The following is a 25366-nucleotide window of genomic DNA, read 5'->3' as shown; positions in this document are numbered from 1 at the left end:
GTGCATATCTTTGACTAACAACAACCAATTAAAAAGTTAAACTTTTTCTGTGGATTTTAACAGAAAAGGCAGCCAAATTAAAGTAAAAGCAAAGAATTTTATTCAGAAAAGATAAAACGGTATTGCAAAACATCACTGCACAGAGAATGTAGTATAGCAATCATTGGAATAAGTATTTAAGATGTAGCTTTTTCCATAGGCATTTGGATCCAGTTCAGTAAAGTTAGTTTTGGTTATTTAATTATTATATTTGATTATTCTCTTACATTTTATATACTGGATTGTTTTTAAAAGTTGTACAAAGGTGTTTTTTTTTTCTGTTTAATGTTTATTTTTGTAGCATGTTGCTCAAAATCACATTGTTTTGAGTCAGGCAGCTCTATAAATTAAATACAAAAATACATCTATCCTTTCGACTATTATTAGAATTATTTTATATTTGCTGACATAGCTACTACAAATAGGTCATAAAGTGATTTCAGAATATTTTATTAGTCTTTATCATTAGTGTTTCTCCTGTTTCTCTGATGACCTGTATAAATGGGATCCAGACACCATTCATAGGAAAAAGTGTTAAGGAGAAATTTTGTCCATTGTCTGAATCTTCCATTACAGTTCAGCAGTAGCAGTCTTGCACAACCTGTTGCCCTGGGGAGATGAAGTCCAATACTATTTGCTCTTCTGGCATGGAGTTACAGGAGTTGACGTCAAATATGTCTGCAGAGCACCAAGCTTGAAATACGTTCAAATTATCATGAATCTGTACCATAAAAAACAGTAAATACAGAAAATGACTGCCCACATACCATTCTGAATCTTTATAGCTCAGAGGAACTCTTGAAATAATTTTTAAATAATTTGAATCCCTGCATAAAAGTCAACCCTCCCCTCCAAAGTTTATAATGAAATTCATTTTTTTTACAACAGCTGCTGGCAGCTGAGTTGTAATGTATAAAAATAGCATTGTGTGGCATTCAAAGTTGAAAAAGCAATGTTCATTTTCAATTCCAATTTCTCATGGAAATCCTAGGGACCTCTTACAAATCCCTCAGTTTTCCAGAACTCCAGAAGGTGTACCAGTAGCCTTCTAAGCCACCTTTGTAGCTTTCATTTGCATTAGTCCTGATTTATCCTTCTCCAACTTAAAGAAAATTATTAAGCAGAGGAGTTCTTATTGAAAAACAGAATCTTTGATTAAGTGGTGAAATTCAATATTTTTTTACTACCTGTTCTGTGGGTGTGGCTTGGTGAGCGTGGCAGGGGAAGGATATTGCAAAATCTCCATGCCCACCCCACTCTGGGATCAGCCAGAGGTGGTATTTGCTGGTTCTCCGAACTACTCAAAATTTCTGCTGTTGGTTCTACAGAACCTGCTGAATTTTACCCCTGCTTTAATTGTATTATAATGTATGAATATTACAGTAAATAAAATCCAGAGAGCAAAAAGGGTTTGAACTCAATGATAAAACACGTGCTTTACATATAAAAAGTTCCAGATTTTGTCGTCGTATTTTCACATAGGCCTGGAACATTTTCTGACTCAAATTCTGGAGAGCAGCTATTCATCAGTGTCTGCAGTAGTGGCATTTAATAGGTCCACCAAATTGATTCCATATAATGCAGCTAACTCTGTCACTGTTAGCTATTAAATCTCAGCCCATTGTAAATCTGTCTAGATGATTAAGTTTTCCTTGGTTTACAGTTGTCAAAGACTCTTTGTCCTGTGGTTGGAGATAAACTTTCCCAAATCTTCTTCCTTTTAGAATCCGGTCATTTTAAATCTTGCACATGGATCTAGCTTTGGGAAACTTTGAGAAGGCATAAGCATCTTACACTAATGTTACCTAGTTCTTAATGGTTGTTGTTTGGGAGTAATCCAGTGTTTTGGCTAATAAACTAAATACCTCGAGTATATATGCTTACATAGTCACATGCTTACATGAAACATAGATGTTGGATGTATGCATTGTTTATTCAAATTACAAAAACGGTATGTTGGCTCTAAAAACATGATAATTATTTTTATTGTGAAATTTCACCCTCTCTGACACTTTTTTTTTGAGACCATTGCTGCAGCCACTAAAGAAGTTGCTTTAGTGCCCATTTTATACATTAGTCAGAACAAATAATTGTTTGAAACTGCTTTTATACCATAAGAACCATCTGCCCATTGAAGTCAGCAAAGTGACTTCATTCACTTTTCATTCCAAGCTCTTACAAATATTTTCCTGGACAAGGTAGGGATTGAACCAAGAACTTTAGTTATGTGCAAAGAAGTTATTATCCCACAAGTAACAATCCATGTTCAAAAATGAGCAGTAGTTCTCAACTTAAAATCACAATTGACCCAAAATGTATGTTGCTAAGCAAGACAGTCATCTTAAGACTTTTTTGTCACGGTCATTAAATCAGTGCAGTTATTAAATTAGTAACTTGGTTTTTAAATGAATCTAACAGCTCCATTGATTTTGTTTGTCAGAAAAGGTGATCACATGACCATTGGACACTGCCAAGCACCTGTATTTTGATCACATAACCATAGGTATAGTGATCATAAGTCACTTTTTCACTTTGAGCAATCACTAAATGAATGGCTGTAAATTGAGAATTCCGTGTAATTGTATAGATTAGTGAGACTGAATATGTTAAAGATAAATAAACAGCACCAGGCAAGCAGCTAATTTGGTAAAACTGGAATGTTTATGCTAAGTTAAAAGGAAGGTAATTACGGATCATAGTTGTATTGAATAAAGTTTCTGTATAGGAGGGAGTGGAGGTTACATTTTTATTAACTTTAGAATACCTGTAAAACAATATTGGGATAGTTAATCTCAAAGACAAACTCCGCTTTCTTAAAATTCATATGATAGCAAAAAAATTTTTTTTAATGAAAATTAGCATTTAAAAAAATCAAGGCAGATAATAACCCCCAACATAAATATCATGGAATGAAAGAGAAATTTAGATTTAACTCAAAAGCAAATAGTACAGTCTGAAGTTGAGTTTCTGAGATGTGTCTTAGAGTAGAATTTTTAGAAAGGTCTTATTCTGAATGGAATTGCTACATACATTATAGAAGATACATGCATTATTTTATTTTGTGTATGCATAAGGTTAAATCTGTATCTAGGTCTTACCTACTTTGATGTCTTCTAAATGGTTCAGTCTGGTTAGATTTCTTAGCTAGCACAGCTACTGATCAGACCAGAGATGAAAATAATTGAAATCCAACGCATCCAACGTGCCAGATTTCAAAGGTTGCTTACATTTGACTACACTTGAATCTTGAAGAATTTCTTCAAACACTTGGAAGAAGCTATCATTAACAAATGTGTAATTGCACTGAATAGGATTGAATTGGGCCTGAGCAAATCAGTCCATTTCTGGTTTGACATGTATTAAGCAATGTCCTAATGTTACAACGAATTATAATTTTGTTGATCTTTAATCAATATGGAATGTACATCACAGTATGCATTTTAGCCATTTATTTTCAAGATATACACCTTTCAGACTACAATAGTGTATTTTAATACATGTTGTACTAAAAGACATACAGGAAAAGCAAAACTCAAATTTTGATTGTAGATTAGCCTGGCTGATGGAAATTGCATCTCTTGCAATTGCATCCAAAACATCCTGCCTAAAATATGTACCGTAGGTCAGAAGCAGGATTTGTCAAAGGTGGGATATGAGCTGCTAAAAATTTTCAAAGAAATGTATGGACATTGTTAAATGGGGATAAGCAAAGACATCAGGTATTGTAGATATTAATGGTTGTTTTGAAATTGTAAGTTTTTTACTAGTGTAGTGTCATTGATAAAAATCCCGATGTTTACTGAACATTTTACAGCATTTGAGCTTTTTTATAATGAGTTATTATAGACAGAGATACACCATATGGCCTGATTGCCATTTTGTGTGACATTCTGATGTAATGCAAACAGATTTTAATTATGTAGATAAGAACTTTGCCAAGAATAACACTTGCAAAAGTTTTGTTCTTATTAACAGAGAAAAAAGTATGTTTCCTATTTCTCTATTCCTTCAAATAGGCAAATGAGTTAGAAGTTAGATTTATAAGCTGAGTGTTTTTAACCTCCGATACATAAAATGGGAAGGGCTGATTCCTGATGTTGGCATCATTGGCAAAGCCCATAATTTGACAAAACAGCTACTGCTGGCTTTACAATCTTCCATTGTTACTGCATGTTAGTATCGTTTATATAAGAATAAAAGTACAGGTAGTCCTTGCTTACAGATTGTCTCATTTAGCAATGGTTTGAAGTTAACAATAGTGTTCTTTTTTTAAAAAAAATATGTTTACGACTCTTAACAGTTCTTGGGTCATGTGATTGCCATTTGGCCACTTCACAACTGGCATGCATTTATGATAATCACAATGTCCCATGGTCATCACTTGCTTGCTTCACAACCAACTTGTGACAAGCAGAGTTAATACAGAAAGCTAACCTAAAATCTAAGGTTAAAGTCACATGATTTTCCACTTAACAGCTGAGTTGCCAGCCCAAATTGCAGTCGCTATTTGTAAGCAAAAAGAACAACCTTATGCTTTCACTTTGAGGGATGGGCACATTGACAATGATAAATATTATGTGAAGTATTTAAAGACTGCCTTTTGACATTATAAGCTACCCATAGTGACTATGTAATTGATAAATTAATTTATCAATAAATACATGTAATAAATAATAATAATAATATAAATAATTGAATTCTTTTGGCTTTTAAACATACAAACTTAAACTTGCACTAGAAGTGGTAATGAAGCCTGGTAGTTTAGAACTTTTTACAAAGTGCTCCAGAAATAATGGGATTTCTTTAGTTGAATGAGAAGAATCTGTAACTTGAATGTTTTTGGAGAATAAGCAAACAAAAACTTTTTTTAAAGCCACTGTCCATAGCTTTGTATTTTTATTCTGTGATAACAAAAGCATTTGATTTTGATACAAATGTTATCTAAAAGTCTTACACTCTACAAACCTACAGTTTACCATAGCTATCATATGTGTATATAATCCTTTTTAATTTGCACTTACTAATGTAGATTTATAAAAAGAGAAGCGACCACATAACATATAACTTGATTTTTCCGTGACTCGTCAAAACCGCGGTCCACTAAAGCGCGCCCGATTAAAGCGCGTACCTGACGTCATCAGCAGCGTGACAAATATGACCGCGGAGAAAAAAGGGCGCTTTAAAAAGCGCTTTTAAAGCAAGCCGATTCACATAAAGGTAAGGGTTAGGGTTAGGTTAAGGGTTAGGGTTAGGTTTAGGGTTACGTTAAGCGTTAGGTTTAGGGTTAGGTTAAGGGTTAGCGTTAGGTTTAGCGTTAGGTTAAGGTTTAGGGTTAGGTTAAGGGTTAGGTTTAGGGTTAGGTTTGGGGGAGTTAGGTTTAGATTTACGCGTTAATTTTAAGTTTACCGCTCACAGCGTGCTGTTTTCGTCGCGCTGTGATGACGTCACGTACGCCCTTTCGTCGAGCGCGCTTTAGTCTACCGCGGTTTTGTGGTAGAACCGATTTTTCTATGTTAGAATGCTTAGAATTGTTACAAGATCATTTTTGAGAATATGTCTCATATTCAGATTTGTAGTATTAATATTTAATGCAGATTAGTTTAAAATTTGTTTGCTGTTAATAGTGCATAGTTTGTTTTTTTGTACATACATGTGTACAAAGTCTGTGTACCTAGATTAAATGGGGTGAGGGAGAACCCAAAAGTGGTTTCAGAAAATTAGATATTAACTAAAGATCTGTTCAGGCATGGGCTATTTTTTCTTGGGTGGAGGCAATTATTTTTCTCCCATGAGATATTGGATCCATCTGGGATTAACTAGATTTTTCTCATTTTTTCTGGGTTTTAAAGAAGGAGTAAAATATCATTTTAAGCCCAAGGCATACAACATGAAAGCAGCAATTGAATTTCTGAAAAGTTATCAGAGGTTTTAGGAAAATGGGAGTTGGAACATTTTACCCCTGTCCTTTTTGGCATCGCCTCTTCAGCCCTTGCAGGCTGAACTCTCTTGAAAAAAGAGTGGAGAAATGGTATAGTCCAGGGGACCAAAATCATTGCTTATCGTTATCTTTATCTTACTCCATTGACTTTGGCTTTTAACTTTATTAGCAGGTGTCAGCATTAAGTACATTAGGCTGATCCCAGTTATGTACGGTTAAATGGGAGACTATCAGAGTACCTTAAGGTTGCCTGCTGTGGATTCAGAAGACAAAAAATATTCTGGAAGAAAGTAATGACAAACCACTTCTGTACAATATTGTTTGAAAGAAAATGACAGGAAGGGATCAATGTAATGGAGTCAAGCTCAACTCAAAGGAACTATTTAAAATTTGTATTATTAGTAGTAAAAATAGTATTATGTTCAGTGATTTCAGAATCACTTAGCTTTTCATAAAATTAATAGCGCAATCCCTCTTTTAAAAGTTCTTTACAGTTGATGCTATGGATGAATTCATTTCTATATATGCACGTAATTTTGAAGGAATACATTGCCTATTAAAGCAAAAACTTTTAGTTTTCTAATATTTTCAATCTGATATATAAAAATGTATTATATTTTTCCCTCCCTTTCCTCCCCTTTTCCAGTCCTCCATTGTACAGCTATAATTCTAGAATGTAATTAATGCTAGAATTCACTAATTCAAATTTTTCAGAACAGGAATTTTAAGTCATGCAGCACAGTAAAGATAAAGTTGCTAATTTGTAGAAAAGAAAACTGAGAATGAATCTTGCAGGAGAAAGGAAGGCTAGGTACAAAGAAACAAAATATAATGAATGAAATGTAATGGTGAATTTTATTCTTGGCATAGTCTGAAAGAGAATTTGGCCTGACAAAGTGCAATCATCTTTTTCCATTTCCCATCCAGGGACTGGTACAGCTTGGTGAGATGCCTCCTTCTGACCCTGTATTAAGTGATTCAACCCATAGTGTTGACCACAAGATGGAACCTGGAATTGACAGACTGGTAAGTGGGGGGAGAATTCCTTGGAGTACTTTTCTTTTATCATCGCCTCGTTCCCTGCTGATATTATATTGCTGTATTTTATTTTATTTTATTTATTTCCTAGTTATGTGTGTACACAGAAACCAGGAAAAAAATAAAATACAGCTATCTAATCCATATATTACAGATTTCATATTTGTATTTTAAAAAGCTACTGTTGCTGTTTTTTTCTTTTGTCCCAATATTTGAAGAATTCCAAGTTTGGGTTAGCTTTCTGTCCTGCAGATGCTTCCAGAAATCACCTGCTTACGGTATTTTCCGGAGTATCAGACGAACCGGAGTATAAGACACAACAAGGTTTTGAATAGGAAAATTAAAAAAAAAAAAGGTAGGTAGCTAGAGGGATAGACAGGGAGAGAAAGAGAGAGAAATACAGTAGGTAGGTAGGGAGAGAAAGAGTAGTTAGGTAGGTAGATGAAAGGGGGGGAGAGAGAGAGAGAGAGAGAAGGTAGAGGGATAGAGAAAGAGAGAAATACAGTAGATAGGTAAGGAGAGAGAGAGTGGGTAGGTTGGTAGGTAGAGGGATAGAAAGAAATACTGTAGGTAGGGAGAGAGAGAGATGTATGTAGGTAGGTAGATAAAGGATATATATGGAGAGAGAGAGAGAGAGAAGTACAGTAGGTAGGGAGTGGGGAAGAGTACACAGAAACCAGAAAATAAATAAAATACAGCTATCTAATCCATATATTACAGATTTCATAGTTGTATCTTAAAAAGTTGCTGTTGCTGTTTTTTTCTTTTGTCTCAATATTTGAAGAATTCCAAGTTAGGGTTAGCTTTCTGTTCTGCAGATGCTTCCAGAAATCACCTGCTTACCTAAATTTAAAAGTGGATGAATAGAGAAAATACCAAATCTAGAAGTAGGCAGAAACCTAGTAAATAATTGTGAAAGGCATGAGATTCAGTTGTTCAGTCTATAATTTCTGGAGGAATATAGGTGAATGCATTCCACATTTCAGATTCAAGGGCACCAGGCGCTTTAATCTGTCTCTGAACTGAAATATCAATATTTTTAGGTTCTGGCATCTAGGGTTTACTGATGACTAGGAACTGGATGCCTTTCTATCCATGAGTTGGTATCTCAGCTTAGGAAGTTAATACAGTAGAAGTTATTCTTCATGGATTTTTAAAGGAATGCCTATATTTGCTTTGCATACAAAAGGTCTCAAGTTCAGTCATGGTTACTTTGGTAGCAGACATTTACTTGAAAGGGTGAACAGTAAATAAATATTAACATACTGTCTGAGTAAAATAAGCAAGTAAGTATCATATAAAGATAATCCACACTAGACCAGTTGGTCTGATTCTATAAAGCTTTACAATTGCTTGCCCAAAAGTAATTGTTCAGGTGGTATAATAATGTCTGTCAGTTGCCTCTGATTTAGGCAGGTTTCATGATGGCAGTCATGTAAAATTGTGTTTACAAATTTCTTTCACAGGAAAGCAGAAAGCTACTTTCAGATAAGAGTTTCCTTAATCTTAACTGGGTATGTCACTTGGATGTGTACAAAACACCTTCTGCTCTAAGACCTTTTGTTTAGAGCAGACTAGGCCTCTTAATCAAACACTGCCAATTTTTATTTTTTAATTCCTTGAGAGAGCTTTATCTTTTGTGGCAAGCAGTGAACCAAGCTTTATCTTTTGTGCCAGCAGTGAACCAAATTATGGGGCCAAAGGTGGAAGGGTCAAGAGGGAAAACACAAAATTAAAGGTTCTAAGCTAAATATTAAAATCAGATTAATTGTCATTTGAAGAATAAATACTGCAGATACTAAATCTGCACAAGAAATACTATAAACTTATATTTGATAGGAGAGATGGATATAATCTATATCCGATAGATATAGAGGGTGTTTTGTACACCTCTGTGTTACATACTTTATGAATCATATAGTAGATGTCTATATTAGAAAACTCTCGAGACATCAATTTTTATATTCCAGGGTATAAAGGAAAAAGACTTGTCTGCAGTTCATAAAAACTGCTCAGAGGGCAGGACAACTGTGCTTAAAATTGTGTCTGTCCATCCCTTTTACCTTTAATTCTGTGTCTTTCTCCCTCGTCCCTTTTACCTTTGGCACATAATTTGATTTACCACTGGCAATATTGCTGTAAAAGATAAAGCTCTTTCAAAGAATTCAAAATTTTATTGCCCCCGTACAACATTATACTGTGTAGGAAATAATGGCAGATTCAGTTCATAGATAATAAGTTGGTAGATTGCATATGGTTGTTTTTCTGCTCCTGGGAAAAAGTTTTTTCTCATCTTAGTATGTTTCGGATTTATTTTTGTTAAAACTTTTAAGCTTTCGGTTGCTTGAAATGCCCGCCATTGATTTTTACATACACACACACACCCCACACACAAAATCAATATTGGTTTATCACCATGATGGCAAATCTATGGCATGTGTACCACAGGGGGCATGCAGAGCCATATTTGCTGGCACGCCAGCTGTCAACTCCGGCGTGCATGTGTGCGCAGGCCAGCTGATTTTTCACCCTTCCGAAAGGCCGGGCAATGCCATTTTTGCCCTCCCAGGCTTCAGGAAAGCCTCTGGAGGCTGAGGAGGGTGATAAACGGCCCCAACGGGCCAACTGAAAGTTCGGGAATGCAATTTTGGCAGCCTGTAAGAAAAAGATTCACCATCACTGGTTTATCAGGTTGTAACATTTATTCTAGGGGAGACATGATAGCAGTGTTCCAATATCTCAGGGGTTGCCACAAAGAAGAGGGAGTCAAACTATTCTCCAAGGCACCTGAGGGTAGAACAAGAAGCAATGGGTGGAAACTAATCAAGGAGAGAAGCAACTTAGAAGTGAGGAGAAATTTCCTGGCAGTTAGAACAATTAATCAGTGGAACAGCTTGCCTCCAGAAGTTGTGAAGGCCCCAACACTAGAAGTCTTTAAGAAGATGTTGGATAGCCATTTGTCTCAAACGGTATAGGGTTTCCTGCCTAGGCAGGGAGTTGGACTAGAAGACCTCCAAGGTCCCTTCCAACTCTGCTATTGTATTGTATTCATATAATAAAGCCAACTGTATTGGGTGCTTGTGATAAATGTATTCATCTTTAAAGTCTCACTAAATTGTTATGTACAAAACCTAAATCTTTGCTCTTTTTCTTGGTCCAATTAAATTCTCCCCTTTAAAAAATGCTTTAGGGGAGGACTAAAAGTCTCTTTTAAAACCCCGTCTTCTCTCATATTCATTATGATTTTTAAAATGTTTTTATCACATCCTTCCATGTTTCCCCGAAAATACAACATTTCCTGAAACTAAAGCCTTGCAACATTTTATGGGTGGGCAAAAATATAAGCCCCCCCTGAAAATAAGCCCCCTGGACAACCCCCCCCCCTCCGGCCAGGCAGAGTACCGCTCACCAACCTAGCGGTATCCCAAAGGCATCAAGCTGCGGGAGCTGAGGGGGACGGAAGAAAGGCACTCACGTTGCTTAGCACCTTCGGGTTACCGTTAGGCTGGAGAGTGGCGTTCTGCCTGGCTGGAGGAAGGAGTTGCTGGGCGGCTGCTCCCTTGCGAGCGGACTCCCAAAAGAGCCGGGCACAGCCTCACGAGTAAAAGCTCTATACCCCCTGCTCGATGGTTATGTGCAGGCTGCCGGAAGACTTTGTCCAACAGCCTGTCCATAACCTTAGAAAACACTCCTAGAGCGGGCGCTACTGGAAGAATCGGAAGCCGAGTTCCGGAGTTTGGAAGCCAGAGAAGAAATTTTGCTCGGAGTTTGGCGGCAGTTGAAGGATAGCTGGCCCAGGGCATGGTGAGGCTGGGAGGCATGCGAGCTGGGGGCGGAGCAGGCGCTTGTGCAACCCCCCCCTCTCCAGCTAGGCAGAGCTCCATGCACTGATGTAGAGAATATCCTGAATGTGCCAAGCCGTGGCAGCTGGGGGGCGGGCAGAGCGCCACATGGCTTGGCACCTTAGGGATATTCCCTAGGTCAGTGAATGGTGCTCTGCCCGGCTTGAGAGGGGGTTTGTAGGGTGGCTGCTTGTGAGCATGGTCACCTCATGGCTGCTTCGCCCCTGAGGCTGTGCCCAGCTCTTCGGGAGCCCGCTCACAAGGGAGCAGCCACCCAGCAACCCCAAAACCATAAGCCTTCCCCCTCTAATAAGTGCAAAGCCATATTTCGTGGGTCAAAAAAATATAAGACCCTGTCGTATTTTGGGGGAAACACGGTTGTAATACTAACTCAAAGTTAAAATAAGCTACAATGTTATGCATCATAAATGTGTAAACCAGTGTTGTATTTCAAATAGCCTTTCTAATATGATTGACAATTTTATTGGGCCCTTCTTAAACATTCTTCACAGATATAAGCACTAGAAACTTGGTTTAGGATTAATTATGAAAGACTAAATTTTTCAGTGGTGTAAATTTAATCATAGGACAGTAACAGTAAAAGAATATAGCATCTCTACATCAAGTTTAGTAAATTATTTTGAAAACATACAAAGTATGTTTGCATTGTCTAGTATTCCTTTGTGCACCAGTCTGTACATTTGAAGGTTTACCATAGACAGGAGTCATCACTAGTGGAAACTGGCTTCCATATGAAAATGATGGATAACCGAATTTTAAAAGGAAATGTGCTTGCCCATCATTATTTCTAGGTTGGAAAAGCTGTTTTAAAGTAGATGATCAGAAGAGCATCTGTGAAAATGCTGTTCCTTTAATTGTCTCCGAGTTAATGGATCTTTGAAATCATCTCTCTATGTTCCAGCCTATTGTACTGTTCGTTGCTGAGTTACAGCTATCGTACAATTTTTATTATGAAATACTCTTGGTTCCCAAATGCTGCTGGTGATTTCAGAGTTTGTCATTTTAAAGAAAAAGAAGCTATTGATCAGAGAAATATATAATTTAACAAGATTTTTTTTTCTTTCCCCTCTGTTTCTTTCCCTTCCTATTTCTTGTATTGGTACATGTGCATATATCCCAGTCATCAGAGAATCTTGATATATCCATTAGTAATACCCAAGAATCTCTAACTGCCAAAACCTGTGGAGTGCCGAGACCAGTCAACGGAGTCATTAACACGTAAGGTTCTTATTAAACCTCTTAAGAAAATATAACCTCTAGAAAGTTACTTCTGAATGGCCGCCCTTGAAGGTACTTAGGCTTATAAGTGTATATAAATCAAACCAACTCTGATAGTATCTATTCAGCATGTCACTTGTATATTTACTAGAAGTCTTAAAAATAAATAATTTGAAAAAAATGTAGAAACTTCTGAGCAGAAGTAAGTCAAAGAACCTTTCCCAACCTAAGGTTCTCTAGCTGTAGTAGACTATAACTCCCAGCAAGCTGGCTCAGGAAGCTGTAGACCAGCTAATCTAGAGAACCCATTGGATTGAGAAAGGAAAAAGTGATGGAAAGTTAACTGGAAAGCTGGAGCAGGCATTGTGTACAGAAGAATGAGATAGGATAATAATGAAAAAGTGTGGACAAAGGAAAAACAGTAGCTGACATTTTAAAATAATGAAAAGCTAGGGAGCTGCTGACAAGAGATGTTTATTGCAATCTAACTTAACCGGGTATCAAAGAAGAATTTTGGGGGTATTGGCCTTAGTTTTGAATCTTTTATTATATGCATGGATTTATTAGTTTGCCTGGACAAATTGGCTGGCAATTTTAGGAAGTGAAAATCTGCCCCCTGTTAATAATAGAGAAGTAGAAATGCCTAATGTGCTCCTATTTCCATTGTTGGATAGTCTGCAGCCAGGCTTGTCAGAGCATACTCAGGGAGATGGCTCAGATGCTGAGGAGCTGTTGCGGAAAAAGCAGAGATTAAATATGATGTCTTCAATTCCTGATGGAACCTGTGTGGCAGCCCGCACTCGCCCTCTTCTAAACTGCAAGAAACGGAGGCTTATTCGACCCAGCAACCTGATTCCACTATCCAAAAAGGTTTGTAAATGAATAAGTTAAGGTAATAACAAATGGAGGAGGAGAAATCTTGCACCTATATGAGATAACTTACAAATTGTTCTTTTGCCCCATAGCATTATAAAATCTGCTTAGAGTCTGTTTGATATTCAAATGAAGTGCGTTTATTGGTTTTCACATCAGTGGAACTTTTTCTCCCTGTTAAATGAGTTTGGCATTGAGTAGGAAAGATTTGAGAAAACTTCATTTTAAATCTTTGGAGAAAACTGTATTTTAAAACTTGATTATTTGGCTGTAGAAGTAGGCAAAGGAAGGTGGTTTAATTTCTCCTTCCACTATGCATACTGTTTTGGGAGGAAAAATTCACATTTTTAAACACTTTTTAATTTCAGTTTAGTTTAATTTTAGACTTTAGTTTAAAAATGTTTAAATGGCTACAATTTTCAGTATGCTGAATTCAGAATTAGTTCTAAATGTTGTGTTTGAATTCATTTGCAGGATAGAATTATAATTACATTTCTGTTTTTTTTTTTAAAAAAAATATAATTCTAAGCTACAGTTGTGTGAAAAAGTCCTGCACGCTTTCAGTTATAAGCTGTATTTACATATTTAATCAACTTTTCACTCATAGAAACCACGTCAAATTAGTACTTTGATGAAAATTTCTGCAGATGCATAATTTTTATTAATATAACCAAAGTTAAGTTTTTAAGGCTTTGAGTGAATTTATGTGCACAACTTGAATTTCCAAGAATGTTAGGATTGAAAGTAGCCAATCAGCAATGAGCTTTGGCTGACCAATCAAAATGCACAGAGGCTAAATCTATGAGCCAATCAATGTTGTCATACTCTCTGACTATAAATAGGCGTGGAAAGCATCGAGAAATTTAATTTAGCTCTGGCTGCGGGCAAGGATAAAGGCCTTTCCTTTCACCAGTACTGAGCAGCAGCATCACATCATTGTGCTTCATGAAGAGGATTACTCCTATACAGAAATAGCCAAGAGAGTGAAATGCCATCGCACCACAGTGAGCAAAGTGGTTGAAAAATACCAAATAACTGGTTCAGTTGATGACAGGCTCCGCTCTGGAAGACCAAGAAAGTGGACAAAACGACAAGATCGGGCTCTGCAACACATTTTGATGGCTGACAGGAAGATCACCTCACCTCAGATTACAAGAATTTGAGGTGAAACATGTGATGTAAAAGTGTGTACAAGCACAGTGCGTCGCAGACTGCTTGCCAGAGGGCTCAAAGACTGCAGGGTTCGAAGTAAACCTTTGCTCGCAGACGCTCACCACTCTCGTCAACATGCGTGAGCCAAATCAAATCACTGGGAATGAGTGCAATAAGTATGTCAGAAGATTTCCAGCTGAAGAATTTAGACTGTACTGCCTGGATCTGTGAAGCATCCATTGCACGTGATGATCTGGGCTGTATCCCTGCTTCTGGTATTGGTCGGATACAAATCGAGCAGGGAATCATCAATAAGTTGAAGTCCTGGAAAAGACCATGCTTCCTTCAGCTCAGCAACTTGTAGGGAAGGACTTTTACTTCCAGGATGACAACGCTCCTTGTCATCAAGCCAAGTCCATCATCCAACAGTGGATGAAGAAGCATGGTGGATTAGCCAGCTCAGAGCCCTGATTTGAACCCAATTGAGAATTTGTGGGCCAAGATTGGTTACGAAATAAGCAATAAGCATCCAAAGACCAATCAGGAGCTGATTGAATGCATTTATTGCAGCCTAGCACCACATTGTCACCAAAGATCACATGCAAAGACTATGTCAAACTGATGCTGCCTGGTGATAAGCAATAAGGGCTGGTCAATTTCATATTAGTAACCGTCTTTGGTTACCTAAACGGTCCTTTTCAGGGCCACAAACAATAAAAATGTTAACAAAACACTAGCATTGGCCTTAGTAATTGCAACATGTATGCCATTGGGTATGCATCAGTTAATCTATTTTCATACTCATTGTAAGCATGCAAAAAAATTCACAATCCCCATCCAAACAGCACCAAATTGCTAAAAACATATGCTTTTCACTTAAAAATCACCAGTATTTATTTAAATATAACTTTGCATAGTAGTTAACGTAAAATATCATAAAATCAATGGCCTATCCAAAAAACATTGTAAACCATAAACCATGCAGGACTTTTTCACACAGTTGTACATCAGTATTGAAGATTCTCTGATGCAGAAAAAAGGCATGTTTTTCCCCAAGAACAAAACTTTTACATATCTTACTTATTATGGATGTTGAAGAAAGTTTGTTTGCTTGTTTTTTGTTTGCTTTAATTGGAACATTAGTAGGATGAAGTACCAATGTTAATAATTATGTTTTGGTGGGCACTTTGGAATTTGTGAATAGTAAATATTCAGTTATTAGATATAAATAGTAGTTTTCTAGTTCTAGACAAATTCTGTAATAAAGGAGGCAATTGCAAAAGCTGAAGTATGAATAGTTTGCCCAAACAGCAGAGAAAGCTCAACCTCCATTCTTTATACCTGTAGTTGACCTTCTTAGGCAAATTCACAGAGTCAGTCTCTCACTCATCCATCCTGTTCCTTTTCCACTCCCATCAGATGATCTTGAAGGCTTGTTAAATGCTTTGTATAGTTCACTATGTACAATAACCCAAATCATATACTTCCTCTTTCTACCGCATTGATTCTACAATAAAACCAATTTCAAATTTCGCTGGATAATTTCACTAATCCTTTCCTGATTACCCAGAGCCATCCTGAGGTTTCCTTCCTTACTAAGCAGTGGCAATTAAGCGTGTTTTTCCCTTTATGTTTTGGGCAGCCAAGAGCACTTCAAAACGATTGGTCCCTGACCACCCCTGATAGCCCATGTCGTGAAACTTGAAAATAGGGAATGGTTGAAGACCAGGTGCTCAGTTTGAAACAAACTGCAAGTTGATGCCTTCTTCTAGATTGATGGATTCTAGCCCTTTTCCCTATCTCATCCTATGTCTAGGTTTATCGTAAACCACAGCGGTGTGATCTGAACTCTTTGTGTGTTCTCTGTGGCTCTCGAAGCTCAATGCCTTCAGAAATCCAGTATGAAGCCCCTTTGATGGAGCGTCTCTCACAGTTGGATTCCTGCATCCACCCTGTACTTTCATTCCCAGATGGTAAGAATGACCCCATTAGCAGATGTGAGTAATAAAAGCTAAACAAAAGTCAGCTCCTCATTCCAAGCTAGCTCGGAAGCCATATCTAGGCAACAGTGAGATCTCTACTTTTAGCCTGTCTTAGATAGGATGCTGGCTTTAGGATGATCCTTTGGAAGCAGAAACCAATCTTTTTTTTTTCTTTTTTCTTAGACTGTAGAGAGAGGTAGGCAGCCACAGGGGGATAATAGAGTCTGAATGATTTTGGATAAGAAAGGATCTGGAAAGGCATTTACTTTGGCTTTCCTAAGTTATTGAGCTACTTTGGCACTAATGTTAGGCATCCCTGACCTAATTATCTAAAGGCTGCCTGACATGCACTGCTAGAGACTAGTAGACCGAATTTAAACAACAATGGGCATCTTCCCCCCCCTTTCTTTTCCCTGCCCTCATCCTGCTTCTCTCTTCCATATGTGAGGTTGTTAATGAATGTTCTGCCCTCGTCTGAATGATTTGATATGTGACTGGAAATTTCCAGATGACGTAATAACGTCATAACAACCTTGGTGAAAAGGATGTTAATCAGTTCTTTAAACAGCTAATATAGCGCCATCTGGGGTTCTTGAGAGAAAGCTGCTGCTCTGAAGCATTTGGTCAGGGGGGAAAAAGGCTGTCTTGGCAGGTCACGATGCTGTTTTGGCGCAGTCAGATGTTGGCTAGCAGTAAGACGGAGAAAAAGTAAACTGAATAATCAATTGGATGGTGTGGTCAGATGGAAAAATTGCTCGTGTTTCTTCAACAATGCACTTCTCTCTTCGGTATACATGCACACAGGTAGCATTATTTTACCACTACAGTGCAGCCTTCTTCACTTATATACATTTTCATGGTTTTCATCATTTGTATTATATTAGAAATTGCCAGAGTAAAGGCAGGAGATTTGCTTGGCAGACTGATACAAATTTTTCTGCTGAATGTGTTTTACTTTTCAGCTTGTTAGCCTGTTATCCAGGCTGTTTTTTTAATTAATATCTGGATTCATCTTCTTTCATCAGCTGTTTCTCAGTATCCAACGACCTTTCCTATCTTAAGCCCTTCTCCTAATTTTATTTACTTGTCTATTGCCCATTTATGGAATATTCTGGGCAGGTAACTTATTTTCCAAACCCAAGAGGTACAACTATTTCTATACTGTGACTGTCCTTGACTTTAAAGTATTATGCCAGGGGTGCATTCTAAACATGGTAGGCAGTGGTAGGGCAAAAAATAAAAATGGATTATTTACATTTGCAAAAAGGAAGCATTAAACATAATTACTGTTTAGGCATATACTATGGAATTTTCACCATGTTAAAATTAGCACGGTTTGCTAATCTGCAAGAAATGCTCAGAATGCTTTTGTTTGGGGGTTATCTATTGATAGGATGTGGTCCTGCATCCTTCAGTTGTGTATATGCGCTAAACAAAGGTACACATTTTGCTTTTAACTAGGTATTTTCATGCTTTCTTTTCCTTGTTGAAGGGTGCCTACATACTTACCATACATTTTCTAGTACCTTGCCTTTCAAGTTGCCTGCACCTCCATCAGCCACATTTCTCCAGGTCATAGGTGATGTTTATGGTTTCTGTCCCTGTTCATAATCAGTCCATTTCACCTACAGAAAATTACCAAACAAAAAGGAAAGTGCTAATGAAAAATTGATTGGAAGTATATTCAGGTTGCTACTGGATAGACTAGGACTATGTGTGTATTGGGTGAAAATAAATATCTTGGTTTGGATAGATGATGAATCAGTGTTGTATTTGAGAAATGATCAAATTCTCCAAGTAAGTGGAAATGCTCTTTTAACTCCTTATTTCCTCAGAGATGTCAATTCATCCTCAAAGTTTTTACTGTATGGCAAATTTGCTGTTATTTATATTATTTAGTAACATCCTAATTTTAATTTAAGGGGCACTTAATGTTTATTTTAAGAAACAAATCTTATTTTTGATCTTAACAAAATATTTTAATTGCTCTCAAGTAAAATGCAACTTGGGATAGAAATCTAGGAATCTAGAAATCTTTTAAATTTTGTCCAGAGAAAGCAGTTTTAGTTGGAGAGCTGGAATAGCTGCTTTTGCTGCTGTTGTTGGGTCTCTACAAACAAAACTGTTGTGTCCTAACTGGAGGTGGAGCTGGCTCAAAGAGGATTGTTTTTTCTTTCTCTATAGGTAATCCTTGACTTACAACAATTCACTTAGTGACCTTTCAAAGTTACAATAGCACTGAAAAAGTGACTTATGGCTTTTTTTAAGTTAGGACCTTTGTACTATCCACTTGATCATGTGACCAAAATTCAGATGCTTCGCACCTGCTTCATATTTATGACCATTGCTATGTCTCAGGGTCATCTGATCAACCTTTTGACAAGCAAAATCAATGGGGAAGCCAGATTCACTTAATAACCATGTTACTAATTATTAACTGCACTTATTCACTTAACAACTATAGCAGGAAAGGATGTAAAACGGAGCAAAATTCACTTAACAAATGTCTCAACCACAGAAATTTTGGGCTCAATTGTAGTCGTAAGTCAAGGACTATCTGTATTTATTTTCTATTCTTTCAGTCCCTAATGGGAAATTCTTTTAAGCATCCCTTTGAACTTTGCTTTGCATTTACAACAGGCCATCTTCAGTTTGAATAATGTCTGATTTTGGTCGTGTTTGTGAATGTGCGTATTCATTTTTCTGCAGATGTACAAGTAAGCTTACACCTTCAGGGCATGTTGAAATCCCACTTGCAGTACAAGTCCTGTGAGAAAACCAAGCCTCCCAAAAAGCTCATGTTGAAGCACCGATCCATCGTGCCTCCCAGCAGTCTGTCTGACTCAATGCGCAAAGACCGTCACAAGCTGGTTAATACCTTTTTAGCAGCAGCCAGTAAGTGCCTTCATTGATTTTAGTTTTGAATTGGCAGGAATTAACCATTTGGTCCTGCAGAGTCATCTATGTGTATGGCTTAAAGTGAACCAGATTCCAGTATGAAATGTGATGAATGCTGGTGCCCAGCCTGGAAAAGGAAATAATAAATAAGAGACTGCCTGTGAGAATAAATTTAGTATTTGGGCCACCCATAATAATAGCACACAAACTCTGGCTTTAGGCAGAGCTTCCAGGATTATAGGCCACTTAGAGGCTCAGTTCTACTTTCTCCCTTTGGAGGTATAATTTCTGACAGTAGGCCCTCTTTTATAAGTAATTTATTTTAGCTTTTAAGAGGGGGAAAAAGAGAGTTAATTACCAAGAAGTTTGTATTTAAACCTGTAAAAATTCATTTGTGCAAATAATATTGTTTTATTTTTTATATATATAAAGTTTTTTTATTTTTCATTTCCATAATATATAACCACATATATACTATTACATAGCCAACATTGTATTGTATTATTCAATGTTTAAATCAATTCATCTTACCATCAATTCCCAAAAATAATTATTGGCTCTTCTGCTCTCCATACACCATATTTGTCACTTTCTTCTCCCACTCTACTCCCCCTCCCTACCTTCTTTCTTCCCTCTGTCACCCTTCTCTACTTCCCCTTTCTCTCTCCTCCTCTCTCCCTTTTCCACTCCTCCTTTCTCTCCTCCTCTCCCCCCCCCCTGCCTTCTCTCCTATCCCTCTCTTCTTCTCTTACCTCTCTCCTCTACTTCATACTCTATATCTCATTTACTTGGTGTATTTCGGCTTCTGAGCGAGCTCCATTTTATGTTGATGGTATTTATAATCTTTCTCCTTTTTTAAAAAGAGAAAACAAAAAGATATACATATATAGTCATTATACTTTAAACCCCCCCCCCCTTAATTTTGGCCGAGATGTAGACCTGGTTACAATTCCCAGCTATTCTCATCATTATGTTTATATAATTATACATCCTTACACTCCCTCACTTTGTAATTTTGTCTTTAAATCTCAAAGTTTCCCATTGTAATATTTCATGTTCCCTCTCCATTTTTCCATATCTTGGTTTAGATTACCCTTAATTGTCTATAAATGGCAATCCTTACTGTTCAATGTTCATTACAATTCCCTTAATCTACTGTATAGAATAACAAGTGGTACACATCTCAGTTTGTTCATCATCTTAAAAGTTCTATATATGTCCATGTTTCATATATTTTAACCCATGCTTAGAATTGTCTTTCTATTGTCATATTCAATCAATTAGCAACTCAATTTAATTATCATGTATAAAAGTGAATCACAAACCTCTGCTTTACCATCTCCCCATATTTGTTTCATATTTGTCCATATTCCATATGTTTTAACCTTTATTTAATTATCTTTCCTTTATCATATTCAGTCAGTTAGTAACTCCATTTTATTATCATATTTAGGAATTAACCACTTATCTTAGCTTTATATTTTCCCATATAACAATTTCTAGTTGTCTGGTTTTTTTTCCTAGTAAGTCTTTTGTCCCACTTCTCTATTCCTGCCTTCTCCCTTTTCTTCATTTTGACATGTCCACCCTCTTCAATTTTCCCCAAGCCTCCGTCAAAAAGATGTTTTATATTTCCCTTTGTTGGGGCATAACCTGTTATTTCAATTTTCCTTATGTCACTGTCAACTTCCAAAACATTTTTTGTCTGCTTTTTATTCCCTTTTGTTGGGACAGATCCCCTCTTTATAATTTTCCCTATACCACTGCCAAGACTAATGGAGTTTTTTGTCTGCTTTTTATTTCGCTCCATTTTCACCCCTTCATTATCTTCCCCCCTTCTTCTTTGCCTTCTTCTTTAGATATCTGTTTCTCTCTGTTCAGAATTTTATTTAGGCTTCATTTTAATGATTTATGCATATTTTTTATAATTTCACGTAGTTCTTCAAATTCCCACCTTTCCACAATGTCCAGTCCCAAAGTTACAGTTAGTTATACAATTCTTATTTCAGAGTTCTGGTCCACCTTAAATTTATCTACTTCAGCTGCTGTGGGAAAGAGCGACAGGAGTCATCTTGGTCTTTTGTTCTTCCTTAACGTCCAGTTCCAAAATTACAGTTAGCTATACCAATCTTATTTCGAAATTCTGGTCTACCTTAAATTTAATTAATTCAACTACTGTGAAAACAAGAGAAGCATGAGCCATCTTGATCTTTTGTAGACAAAAAAGACTTCATATTTCCCCAGTTCTTGATTTTGTTATTATTTTTTCCTTGATACTTTCAGCTTCTCGTTGGTTATAATTGCTCAAAAGATATTATTTGGAACAAACTTGCATACAGCCAAATTCATGTATGTTTCTCTTCCCTCCTGCTTTTCCAAGTTCTGATTTATGGCAGTTGGTTAATTAAAATTTCCCACACAGGCAAGATTAGGTTATCAGTTGTCAGTAAGGAGATGATGCTTTTTTCTTGATCTTTCTCCCTTGTTGCATTCCAGTTCTCATTAATTGGAGTTGCTTAAGATATGTTAGTGAAAAGACACTCGGACGAAGCAAATCTTCATGCTCCTAGACTCCTTTAAAAACACAATCTTTTAAAGTCCAAAACCAAATTTAGAGGTTGTGTTTAAGTGGGTTTGTCACTTCTCTTCTTCATCCTTTCTATCCAAATTATTTCAAGTAAATGGCTCTCTTTGGGGCTAGTGATTCAACCCTCCATTTTTCCCCTTCTTTCTTTTCGCAAAAATCCTGATCCGTCCATCAATATTATTTATGCTCTCAAGGTTCTTTGCCTTTTCCAAATTCTGATTTATAACTATGGGTTAATAGATTTTACCAGGCTTTCATCTCGCCTCGGCACGCTCCTGTTCAGCTGCTTTGGCCTGGAGCCAACTTCTTGTGCAGCCATGTTGCCATACTGCCGCCCCAGCTCTGATTCAGAGGGCAAATCCTGACCTATGAGAGACCTGTTGTACTCCCTCTGGGTCTTATGAGACACTGCCCCTTCTACACACACACACACACACACACACACACACACACACACACGGGTTCTGATCGAAAAAGAGATCACGGAGACACTTTGTCAGACAGGGTTCATGTGAGACTCTTCAGAGCTCACATCTGTCCAGCTAGAGAACTTCAGGTCAACTCCTTGTGCAAATTATAATTAAGCAGTGAAGAAAACAAAATAGGCAAGAATCCATGGTCCACCAATGCTTATTGAAATGAAACTTAGACTCTTGTTTCCATTCGGATTTTTGCCTATGTGATTTAATGATAAGGAGAACTTAACTTCATATTAGTTGAAAATAAAAATCTAGTGTGAATAACTTAAGGAATTAAACATGTAACTTTTTGAAGAATATGTTGCATAAAGAGGAATAATAAAATAATAAAAATTTAATATTAAAGAGGTAAGGGTGTCCCTTATTCTGAGTCAAGTCATTGCTCCATCTTGCCTAGAGCTTTGTGTATTCTGGCTTGAAAAACACTACTTCTGTTTGATAACCATTTTTATCTGGAGATGCCAAAGATTGACCTATGACTCTGAGCATACAAAGCATGAGTTTAGCTATTGAGGTTACCAACCTCCCCTCCCTTTCCCTTTCCTTACAAAATAGAAGCAGATTAAGTTTCTGAAATACGATGTTGTAGACTCTTTGACCAGGGAACACTTGTCAAGGAATTTTGAAATTGTGTTGGTGCATAAGGGAACTGATTATTTAGTTTTGGCTACTGTTATGGGAAAACCACAATGAGTATATGTAGAATGCAGTCATTCTTGAATGTTTCATGGTTATGGTATGTGTTGTTCTGGAACTGAAAATAATTAAACATGGATTGTGTGTTCCTAAATAAGCAAGAGAAAATATATTTGCGTGTGCACACACATGTTTATTCCTACTTTTTGAGTGGTTTGTGTGCTTCGATCATCATGAACACTGTACAGTATATAATTGATAAGCTGCAAAGGTAGGTTTAATACATAAAATAAAGCAAAAGGCAGATTTTGCTGGTCTTGATTTTTGAGATTGTTTTTCATTGGTCAAATAGCACCATCTGTAATTGCCTCTTGGCTCTCTTTACAGAATATATTTCACACAAACGTGGGCCAGAATGGAAGCCAGCATGTTAGAAGCCTTGGCAGGGCTGGGTGCAGCTCAAAAGTTCTGCGCTATAGTAGGTCTTGCAAACAGGATGGATGGATGGGTTTTTACAGCAACTGCTAAATTCATAGGGTTGTCACCCAAGGGTAGATGCTGCCAGTGATTCTTTGTTGTTCTGGCAATCATGCTTGTATGGCTCCCGGGTCTTGTCTAGGCTGGATCCTTAAAGGCAGGAAAGATAGGTGAAAGCAGGGCATTTTCATGGCTCTCTTTCTGTTCCACTCCTCAGCTTGTTCACATCACAAAACCGAGCAAGACAAGGCATACAGGCCCTTAAACGATGTGAGGGCTGCTCCCAAAGCCGAGAGAGCGCCAGAGCGCTCACTTATCCTGACGGCAGTTCATGAAAGAAAGCGATTGCGGGACAGCTCCTCCGAGAGAAGTGAAGGTAGGCTGGCCCCAGCCAGGTCTGTCTGGGGGGAGCTTGGGCTCTGCTTTCTGCTCCCCATCTCCCTTTAGAGATGGTTGCTTCCTGTTTCTGGGAATTAAAAGGGGCAGTGATGTTATTTGCCATGGGCTCTCTCTTGTGTGCTTTAACAACTTCCTCCTCCAGAGAAACAGTCCAGCCAGAGGAAGCTTCTCTTGCTTATGTGTGCTCTGGTTCTTCTGTGTCAATTGTTTGATGCCTGTTTGGTGTAATGCTTGTGGGTGTAATACAGGCATTGTTTTCACTCATTGTTCTGTACCTTATTCCTTCTCTTTCTTCCTTGCATAGTGTTGAAGCATCATGCAGAGATTGGAGGGCCAAGTTACTTGTCGAGTGCTTTGGCCTCCACGGCTCATAGTTCCTTCATGAGGCAATTCTCCACTTCCTCTGAAAACTCCATCCCTCCTGTCACCACAAGCTCCTTGGGAAGCTCCAGTGCAACTGTAAGTACTTTGCATGGATCAATGTTCCCTCTAATGTTTTTTTCAGTGTGTGCGGAAAAGTATGTTGTTTGAGTGGCACATTTTCATGCCTGAGCACCTGAATTTTTTTGTAGCCATAATTGCCATCAGAGCAGACGTTGGGGAGGGGGGCAAAGAGGAAAAGGGTCCTCTCCCTCAGACCCCCAGGAATAAAGGAAGTGGAGGGAAAGGAAATGAGAAAGAAGAAAAGGAAAGGAAAAAAGAAAAAATGGAAAAGAAGGAAAGGAAAAAGAAAAGGAAATGGGAAAGAAGAAAGGAAATGGAAAAGAAGGAAAGGAAAAGAGAAAGGAAAGGAAATGGGAAAGAAGGAAAGGAAAAGAGAAAGGAAAAGGAAAGGATGATAGAAGAAGGACAGAATGGGAAAGGAAAGAGTGGAATGGATTGGTACTGCTCAAAAATCAAGTCTCAAGATCCCGTGGACCCCTTTGGCTCAGGCAGTCCAATTCCACGCTGGTTCCCTCTCTCCGCAAAGCGAAGGGATCGCAGAAACACTGCCGAGTCCAGAACGGGGTTTCATATGACACAATGCCTGAGAAATCCCGGATGTGCAGAGAAATGCAGGCTACAACCAGTGAATTCCGTTTTCCCAGGAACCGATGAAGCCCCAGAGGACTAATGGGAATTCTCCCTTCTGCAGCGTCATCGGTCTCCGGGTGGAGTCTTCCTTGATTTCACCAATCACCAGATGGAAGCTAGAGTTCGGTGTAGAGAGAGAAGGAACGGAGGGGGGAATATTTTCAGTCACATTTAAAGACATTAAAAAACATTGCGCTGCAATTTGAAACCTCTGCACAGTGTTTTCTTGTTACCTGCGCGGCGGCAAAGGCGCGCAGCTTAGGGGGAACATTGGAGGGGATGGGTGGGGGTTACCTGACAGTAGCAACAATTTGAGTTCTTCAGTGCTTCAGGAGGGAGTGTTTTGCATGACCCAAGTCATTCCATGTCTCAAGGTGCTTGAGAGCTAACCTTGACTTAGAACAAAAATTGGGGCAAGGAGGAATGACTTGAACAGAAGGATATGCATATGTGCTCTTTTGTTTCAATTATAGAGAATGGGATACAAGGGATTGCATCAAAGGTACAATAGAAAAGATGATTTCTAGCTTTCATTCTCATCATTGTCAGTCAGATTGATTTGATCAATCAAATCCAAACAATTGAATTTAGCTATAGCATCTCAGACTGCAGCCGAGGAAGAAAAAAGTGAAGAAAAGCAGGTTTCAAAAGTTGGGGATCAATATATTCTGGGCTTGGGGACAAGGAAGTTGTGAATCCTGGTGGAGAATGGG

General features: G+C 37.8%; 1 protein-coding gene across 5 annotated transcripts in view; it reads left to right on the top strand.

The window, feature by feature from the left end:
- KANSL1 (KAT8 regulatory NSL complex subunit 1) overlaps nucleotides 1–25366 on the top strand; it is a 154133-nt gene that overhangs the window by 108670 nt on the left and 20097 nt on the right. For 3 of the 5 annotated variants that reach the window (XM_014062727.2, XM_014062730.2, XM_014062726.2), the window contains exons 4-10: nucleotides 6905–7003; nucleotides 11999–12096; nucleotides 12771–12966; nucleotides 15938–16094; nucleotides 18813–18998; nucleotides 23398–23556; nucleotides 23884–24038. In XM_014062727.2, coding sequence (XP_013918202.2) covers nucleotides 6905–7003; nucleotides 11999–12096; nucleotides 12771–12966; nucleotides 15938–16094; nucleotides 18813–18998; nucleotides 23398–23556; nucleotides 23884–24038 — 1050 coding nt within the window. The remainder of the gene's footprint in view (nucleotides 1–6904; nucleotides 7004–11998; nucleotides 12097–12770; nucleotides 12967–15937; nucleotides 16095–18812; nucleotides 18999–23397; nucleotides 23557–23883; nucleotides 24039–25366) is intronic. The other 2 variants (XM_014062732.2, XM_014062731.2) reach the window with 1 other exon arrangement.

Source organism: Thamnophis sirtalis, unplaced genomic scaffold, assembly GCF_051295495.1.
Source record: "Thamnophis sirtalis isolate CommonGarterSnake01/CBP01778 unplaced genomic scaffold, rThaSir2_p1.2 scaffold_4, whole genome shotgun sequence".
Taxonomy (NCBI): domain Eukaryota; kingdom Metazoa; phylum Chordata; class Lepidosauria; order Squamata; family Natricidae; genus Thamnophis; species Thamnophis sirtalis.
Note: the sequence above shows the minus strand (reverse complement) of the source record. Positions and strands in the feature narration are given on the sequence as shown.